We start from the raw sequence: 9220 nt of genomic DNA, 5'->3' as shown, positions 1-9220 counted from the left end.
TAGTGTTCCTCTGGTCCTGTTTTACCATCAGCATATCAAAAGGAGTAGTCCTCTGGTGTTCCTCGATATCTGACAGCAGCATATGATTTTAAAAGGCAAAGATCTTATGGCACCAGGAAACTCAAACACCATTCTGCTACTCATCTTCCAGCAATAAGGCAGTCTAACGAAAATCCCCAGGAACAGCCTACAGGGGCTCTCCTTGCCTGACCTTAGGAAGTGCCTACCCCTCTACCCAAACGGGCAGAGAAACAAGGGGAAATAGTCCCTTGGATTAATGATATCTATGGCTCTTATTTCAGACACGTTCCTTGTTCCTAAGGCACCTTGTGATAAATCTGCTGTAGAGTGGCTTTAAAGGAGTAGTGAGACAAGAAGGAAGGGTATAAGCAGTGGGGATGAAAGTGAACTCATTTAGGAATTCCTTCTCTAGCCTGATTCCCCTACAAGAATGAGTAAGTCAGCAACTATACGTGTGACAAAGTTCACCTCTAAACCACCTCACCAGGTCCAGCACCACAATAACTGCCCCCCTGGAGGCCCCAGAGGAAGGTTACATGCGCACAGGGTAGAACCAAAAGGAAAGGTGTGTGGCTGTCTTTCAGACACAGTTGCATAGTAACTCGACTTTATTCTTAGCACCTGAAGTCAGAGACAACTAAGCTCTCTTACGCATTTTCATCCTACCTGTTCATGTAAACAGATCACTACCAATAATAATCTGCATAACTATTAAATAGGTCCCAAGCAACTACCCTGCATCTGACACTAATAACCTCTCACAAGAATCCAAACTACAGGCTTCCAAAGAGTTTGCGAGTAAATCAAGTCAGTACAAGTGGCCCTTGATTTCAGCTATTTAAGCTCCCTGTCCTCAGTAAAACACATACATTTTAAATTCCTACTGCTACATTACACCTCGAAGGGTAAAAAAAAAAAAGAAAACAAGAGAACTTATGACCATCTCTGACACTATAAAAATGCCCGACAGATTGTTACCATTTTTATAAATAATTATACAAGCTAGTTTTTATACAAGTCCTGCACTACAGGACTGTTTTATGTCTCTGGATGAACATCTTAAGTCTTATTTCTACATATGCATTATATTCAAAACAAAATTTTAAACAATTTTGTGCTTTCATAAAAACAAACCCAAAATGCAAAAAAAGCTGCTTCCTTGATTTAGCTTTTTGAAGCTAATTTACAGGGAGAAGAAACACACTTTAAAAACCTATCTGAAATCTTCCTTCCACAGAAACAGAGAAGGAATTTTCCTTTCTCAAGTATTAATTTCCCTCTCTGAAGTGCAACTGCCTTTTTAATTCATTTTTCATTCTAGAACTAAGGTCTAGTTCCAAAGGTCTCCTACTGAAGTAAGAGTTTCCATCACTGTCTCAGCCAGATCGCAGGATTAGATACAAATGCAGGAAGATACACCAAACTGAAAAAAATTGCAAGAGCAATAAGATTACTTCTTTGAACCAACTATGGGATTGATTTTGAATGGGCATAGCTGCTGCTAATCACTAACCACGCATCCAAGGTATTGGGTTTATCAGAAAATGAATAAAGACTATATATCCTTCCAAAGAAAAGTTGTCACTTGGATAATGAATGCTGTCTGAATACCTGAGAAACAAGATGTTCAAAATTAAAAAAAAACCAAACCCAAACAAAAAAAATAAACCAAAAAGAGGAATTATCCTGTAAAACTGTGAAGCTTCTGTTTCCTGCAGATGAAATATTCTGTGCCTAAAACTATCTTGTGTTCATAAGAGATACCAGATACTTCTGGGAAACTGAAGCAGAGAAATAACACACACTGAACACTTTCAGTTCCACTGCAGCAGGCCTGTCTATGGGCACACTGCATTTGCAGACCAGGCACATGCCGATTGGGATGACATACCATACCCAACGCTGCTGGTGGGCTTACGTCAATGAGACAGAGACAGGCACAGTTCCAAACAAGTGACCTGAGCCTTATTTAGAAGTTGGTCCACACTTCAGAAGGCTAGAACTGAGCAATACAATTACCATCTACAGTGCAACCTCTCTTAACTAAAACCACCAATGGCTTAAAAACTGGCACATACTATTTGTGTGTGACTGATAAAAACTGCTTGTGAGGCAGGCCTTAGTAACATCTTACAACATGAAAAAAAAAAAAAAGTATTTCAAACCTTAATATGAGCAACAGAGAGACAGGAGGGGGAAGTAGCTGTGAGTTAGCAACAGGAGGCCACACTATAAGGGAAACAGCTTTTTTAGTGGAGATAACCCACTAGCCTACAATAAACCATGCAACTGAGGATCAATAATTCCAGAATATGTAATGTATGTACAGGTCAGAGCTCTCTTCATCATAAGTAAATCCTGATTAGAAAGTGGAGTGGGTGCCAGACAGTGCATCATCATACATTAACCAGCAAGTGCAGAGTTCTGTGGATCTCACAGAAAAGGACCAAAGGCAGTCACCGAGTGGGGCAGTGCTGATGCTGTGGTCAGACTGAAGGGTTGTTACCTGGAGGACTGAAAAATAAAACTCAGAACTCTACTAGAATCACCATGCAAACAGCTGTTTAGTGTCTCGGAACTTGATAGACAAAGGACAAAAAAGGGAAGCACCTTACCCATGATGCTCAGGCCTGATTCAAGTGCTGTACAAAGGCCAGAGGGTGGTCCTTCATCTCCCGCAAGAGAGGCTTAAAGGAAAGAATAGTCCTCCCCAAGCTGCTGAATGAAAGAGCATCTTACTCTGGTCGATACCAAGCCCTACTGTTCTGTCTCCTTGCAAGGTTGTCCTGTGGTTGCCCCTGCTTGAATAAGGCAGCTTTGCAGTTCCCCCCTGCCCAGGTGCATGCTCTCTCTCTCTGAGGAAGGCAGCTGTTTTATTTTCCCATCTCAGGGCCTAAAGCAGCAACAACTCTGCTCCTTACCCTGACCAGCTCGGCTCCCTGCCTGCTCACCCACAAAGCCACTGTGCTCCAACCGGTGTTCTTTGCATTTCCACTCCTCCCGCTCCCAGCTTGGGCTGCTCTGCTGTAGACTGACTGTGCTCTTTCTTACCATTTTGACCTAAGTGCTCTGGGACAGTGAATAAGCAAGCAGATAAAAGAAGAGATGGAATATGGAGCAAATTGCACAGCATTACAATATAGCCTTAACAGGAAACATGCAGCCCTCCTATGAGAGTGAAATCTTTGGCTTTAACTACCCCAAAATAATTTTGTCATTCTCTCTCAACAGAAAGAACAGACCAAGTAGAGGTGCTTTACCTAGAGGATTTAAAAAGAAAACTCAGAACTCTACTAGAATCACCATGCAAATGGCCATTTTGTGTCTCTGCAAAGAGGTATCAAAATGTAAATACAGCAGTATTCTTAGAAAAGAGAATGATTTCAAGTTAAAAGTATTAAAATAAACAACAATTACAGATAAATATTATTTAAAATTCATCTCTGAAGGATTAACTTAATCCTTGTTCAACTCTGCCAGTACTTGAGCAGAAGGAGATCACTGCTGTCATTGCTAGCCACCAAAACATGCCAAGGAACTCCATCCTTTACCATGCGGTCAAGGTTAGCAATGGCCTTGCTGATTTTGGTTTACACCTTTCGAGTTTCTGAACAGAGATGTTCTTTTCTAACAATACCTTTGTAACAGCAATAGCAGCTGACAAGCTACACTTCCCTGGGGAGCCTTTTCCTTGCTACATACAGCATTATCCAGCTGGCAGCAACACCAGTGAACCAACATACCGCTACTGATACATTTCCTGTATATTTATTGGTTGTACTCCAACCTTTTTGTATTTATTCAGCTCAGCAGTAACTTCTTTTGCTTCACATCTGGATTACAGAAAAGCTTCTGGTGGCCACTGAAGTTTCCATAATCTACATATCCCTACAATCAGCAGGTATAATCTGTAGGAAAACCCCCTTATGGACTTCTAGGTGTGCACCTCCCCCTACCCCCTGCCCAAACCATGCCCTGACTGCTGTTTGGGGCCTGCCCATTGTAGCATGGCCCAGCCACCGCAGCATGGGCTGCTGCTGGCCAGCTGCACCCCCACCCACAGGAGTGAAGGAAGCACTGGCTGCTGGTGAGTGCAGAGGTGGTAGGTGATGAGATTATCAGTGGCTAGGTGACAAGCCAGCTGTGCTTTTGGCTCATTGCAGCTGACAGCTGCCCTCTAGTGATGCAGATGCAGCAGGAGAGTCAGAAAAGTTATTCACAAAATAGTAACAGATCAAGAATATTTTCACTTCATTTCGTACCAGCACAACAGATCGAAGCCACAACCACCTGAACCTGGCTTTTGGCATTTACTGGCTGTGACATGAAGGCCCAGCTTCATGCCTGCACAGAGCAGACCTCACGAAGTTTTACAGAAAGAGCCGCTGCCTGTGGACAACTAGGCAGTCACAACTACCTTTCTCCACTGGGACAGCAGGGAAGGATGGTGTGGGGAGAAACGAGTTAGTGTCTGAAGAGGAGCCGGCAGAATTTGCCTTGGTTCTGTCACACAGCAGTGCCCATCAGGCGGTACCAGGGCTGGGTGGCAGCCTGCTACATTCACCATTACCTGCCTGCCATCCCTGCCCCTTCCCCTTTCTTCAGCTAGTGTAATAGACATGAAAGAACAGAGTCTTATTGCGGAGGAGAGAGTATGAGTTATCAAATTTCAGCAGGTAGATGCCCTCGCCTGGGTACTCGTGGCTGCCTGCCTGCACCTCCCGATGGCTGTTCCTCCGATATACAGGCATGATCTCTCCATAGCGGTTCCGCAGATAGCTTTTGGAGCCCCTTTCCACGTCACCAACAGGAGAAAGTCCTGAATGGGAGAGAGGAGACAAGTAGGCCAGAGCCAGTTAAGCTACTAGGTAGTCCAGAAAAAGATCAACAAGAGCAGAATGCAGCAGAGGCATGCAGATATATGGTAGGCTAACTATGACAGCATTACCCATAGCATCTGCTCTGACCTTGCTGCAAATAATACCTTTATACATAAGCTTTCCTTACCAGGACAAAGGACATGCTGAGAACCAGTTCTCTTGGGAATACTGATGGGACAGTATCCACTTGCCTGCCAGCCTGGTCTCCTCTCCCTGGACTTACCTTTAAGACACCTCACTTTTATACACACAACAGTGGTCCAATGATATAGACTTGAAGCAAGAGAAAGGCAGGAAAGCTCTTAGCTATAACCTCACTGTGTTTATGCCTCAATTCACTTCTCCAAGAGGATTCCTCTCACAGGAACCTACCCCTCTTTGGAGAGCCTGCAAAATTAATTTCAGACACCAGCTGCCCAGCTACACTGGTCACATACACTGAAGCCACAGGCAACATCGTTGTGTGTTTCACAAGTACAAAGACACAGATAGCAATCCTCTCAAATGCTGTCAGCAGGAGCTACTGATGTACTGGGGAGGGGGGGAAATACAACTAAACAAGAAAAAAACCAAAACAGAAACAAAACCTTTTTGCTTCTACTCACCACCAGAAATTTCTCAGTCTGAGAGGCTAAGAAAAACAGTCAAGTTAAAATTTCAGACCCTAGTCTTTTTATCAGCTAGAAGTTGAACAAGTGAATTCTGATTTTATTTTTCAATGTGTTCAATTTTAAAAACGCTGTTGGAGAAGGACAGCCATTGACATACACTGAAGCAGGAAGGGCTAAATGCTTTCTCATCACAGCCTAACCAAGCACTCAAAAGGCTGCAGAGATAACAAGTGGGCTGAGTAAACAAAGTAGATGGAAATTACAGCATCTGACAGACACTCTCAGCAGCATGGCAACAAGCACCACAAATTAACCCTTATAAACTGTGCACTAACCTTCAATTTCCTCCTCTTCCTCTTCATCCTCCTCATCACTGGATTCACTGACCTGAACAGTAATGGCAGTGCTAGTAATCGTGGTCCAGTCAAAATAGACTCCAAACCCAATGTCATAGTCATCTGTAGCAAACTCCCAGCAAATGCATTTCCCATCAGGATGGGTTGGCACGCGGACTGTCACCACCTCGCCTCGCTTCACCACCATCCGGCCGTTCTTCTCCTTTCCCATCTTGGCTTTGAATTCCTTTGTCTTCTCAGTGGTCCACATGGTGGGTGGAGCCAGAGGGGGAGGCTGAACTGAGACAAGGGAAAAGATCATGGGCTCACCTGACTTTTCACTGCTGACAAAACTGTTATCTGAAAACAGTGAAGCTTTTCCTGATAAGGCTTTTGCATTCTGGAGCCTGTTCCCAGAAGCCTTGGATGTGAAGTCTTCCCACTCACTAGCCAGGAGCCCAAATTTCCATCAGGAATTAGTAGTGTCTCCAGGACAGCCTCTGTTCTTCTCTAGCCAAGGCAAGCACTTAAAAAGTGGTCCCAACAAGTGTTTTCCTTTCAGGACTCACCTTTCCTCTGCTCCCCAAGGAGGTCTGCAGTCTCCAGCTCAGCTGAAAGAATATCCACAGCACCAGTGTGGTCTGACTGGATCATGACTATATCCCCTGCTCCTTGAGGTACATGGTAGTTGCTTATCCGAACAGCAGCTTCCTGCACAAAGCACATAAGAAACATTGTCACAAACACCATCATGGTAAGAAAGTCCCCAGGGGGATTTAAAACAACTCAATAGTAATTCAGGCATTTTTCTGAAGCCAAGTCAGACCATGCAGAAGCTTCTATTAGTTAAAAAACAACTGTCTGGATCTGACACACCTCTCTGCATTATTTCCCCCACAGCACCAAAGTAATGAACTTTGAAGTCAAATACTGCATTAGCATCACAAATTTATACACCCCCTGGCCTCCCCAGGAGTCCTTGGGAAAGCACATCTTTGCATCTGCCTCAGAGTTAATTGTCACCTCTCAACAAAGCAACAGCCTTACAGATTTAGCTGACTACTCTTGGAAATAACTCCCAAGACACAGTCCCTCTACACGGAGAGCCTTTCAGCTCTGTGTGCATCTAGACTACAGCCACAATCAAACTGTCATCTGCTACATCCTAGTTAAAAGTCCATCTGGTTCAATAGGGCTAGCCCTCTTTCCTCATATATGCAAACTCACAGCTCCTGAGCTGCGTGTTTCCTCATATATGCAAACTCACAGCTCCTAAGCTGTGTCCCACTTGCACAGGTTTTCCTGACTGCATCTGTCATGCAAACAAATTGGCTGCTCACCAAAAGAAACAAAAGACGGCAGAGTCACTTTCATAGAATCACAGAATGGTTTGGGTTGGAAGGGACCTTAGAGACCATATAGTTCCAACACCCCTGCTCCCACTAGACGAGGTTGCTCAAAGCCTCATCCAGCCTTGCCTTGAACACTTCCAAGGAGGGAAGTGTTCCCTCTTTCAGTTCCCTCTTCCATAAATCAGCAAGAAGGGAATTCCCAGAAGCCCCAGACAAGAGGCAGAAAATGAGAATAACCCTGAAGCCTTAGCGAGCCAAAAACTGCAAGGAAGCAAGGACTACCTGAAGACACAAGAGAGATTTTGCAAATCAGACCCATAATGTTTACCTTGTGATAATGTATAGGGAAAAAAAAAAAAACACTGAACCTATGTTAATGCTAGGTTTGTCTTAACACAATCCTTAAAGCCTCAGTCCCATAGTCATAAGCACAGCAGTAGGGTGGAAGTGCTGCACCTCTGTCTTTGCTTTCAGTCATAAGAAATGCCCACCTACCTCTTTGAGGGACTGGATTTGGTCAGGCAGCTTCTCTTCTAGTTCAGCCACTTTGTGGTCCCCCAAAGTATCAGCTTCCTCCTTTGAATCTCCTGTCATGGCCGCACTCACGAGAGATCCAATCTGCGACCTTTCAGAAGAAGAGAGCACTACAGTTCAGCACTTGCACCCAAGGCACAGGCAGCAGAGGAATCACTCTGCTCTGGAATTCAAACTCAAATGGACTGAAGGGGACAAGCTTCTGTGGTCAGCACCTGCCAACTGCACAAAGAGCCCTTTCCACCCCAGTCCTGCCCGTGACTATCTTCCATGTGAGCCAAACGGAGCAACTTCATCAAGTTACTCCGTATTTACTGTCCCTTAGACTGCAGTAATTCACTGCACTCACCCCACAACATGCTAGCTCACCAACACTGCATTAAGTGCAGAAATCAGTAACAACATTTCTGGTCAAGAAAGGATAACTTCTTTTATGCTAGCTACTACATGACATCTGCATATTCCATCAGATGTCATGTGGATCAGTGAAAGGATTCAAAACAGTTTTGACAGCCATAGTGAAAATGCCCTCTATTGAAGTGGCCCACTAAGCCTTTCCTATGAGCAATCCCAAGAGACACAGGGCACACCCAGGTGTCTCTCTGCCATATTCAAATATGCTGCACAGACAAGCAAGCCTTAAGACATACAATGGCATCACAATAATAGCAGAGAGGTCCAAGTACTGCACTGTGACAAGAGGACATGGACATGTTAGAACAAAAAGAGGAACGAAGGAAAAAAAGCAGGAAAAGAATGGGCAAGAAAGGAAACATCTTTGGCATTCATTCTCTGTTGAGGACTTTCTTCTAAATTATATTGAAAAAATGCTGCATATTGCCTATAGCTGGAAAGAGTTATCATCCCAAATGAACTCAGATGGATGCCAGAAGAGTCTCCTCTGTCATACTCTGAGATACTATGTCAAAATTCCATGAGAAGCAACTTAGTCTTTAATTAAAGAGAATAGAGACAGTTGCACTTTTGAAAAGCAAAGCCTTCTCACAGCACTATAAAACCAATGTCAATTGCCTCGGACTAAAAGATCAGAAACATGAGAACATAGTAATGGAAAATATGTGCATTTTCTCAAATGTCTCCTTTCAGAAATGAGACATTCTCAGTAGCAAGGGAGAAGAGTATTGGTATAGTGTGGAATAGTTGAAAAAAATATTTAACCTATACACAGCTCAACTCCGACACATTCCTTGCTGCATCCATAGAGAAGATTAGAACAATGCAAATGTGGCTTTTGTTTCCAAATCTTTACTCCTATGGGGGTACAGATTTTATCCAGAAATAAAACCATTTCTTACTTAAGTTCTCTCAACAGTGTGATTTCCTTTTCTAGAAATGGCATGATAGACCAGAAAGTCTTCAAGAACAACTCAAATGAGCTGAATACTAGTAGGATACACAAAATGTCAACAGATAAACAACAGAAGAAAATCAGGGACACTTGGAGGGGACAATTTTTTAAAGGAAGA

General features: G+C 43.6%; 1 protein-coding gene across 1 annotated transcript; it reads right to left on the bottom strand.

Annotated features, from left to right (window-relative positions):
- Positions 1-4230: 4230 nt before the first annotated feature.
- Positions 4231-7818, bottom strand: TMED8 (transmembrane emp24 protein transport domain containing 8). The gene is made up of 4 exons (XM_010078916.1): positions 7695-7818; positions 6417-6558; positions 5848-6147; positions 4231-4840 (listed from the first exon to the last, which is right to left on the bottom strand). Exons 1-4 carry the CDS (start codon positions 7791-7793, stop codon positions 4623-4625), a joined length of 759 nt encoding a protein of 252 aa, XP_010077218.1. The 5' UTR covers positions 7794-7818; the 3' UTR covers positions 4231-4622.
- Positions 7819-9220: the final 1402 nt, after the last annotated feature.

This window comes from Pterocles gutturalis, unplaced genomic scaffold (assembly GCF_000699245.1).
Source record: "Pterocles gutturalis isolate BGI_N339 unplaced genomic scaffold, ASM69924v1 scaffold23358, whole genome shotgun sequence".
Classification (NCBI taxonomy): Eukaryota; Metazoa; Chordata; class Aves; order Pterocliformes; family Pteroclidae; genus Pterocles; species Pterocles gutturalis.
This window is presented reverse-complemented; position numbering and strand designations above follow the sequence as displayed.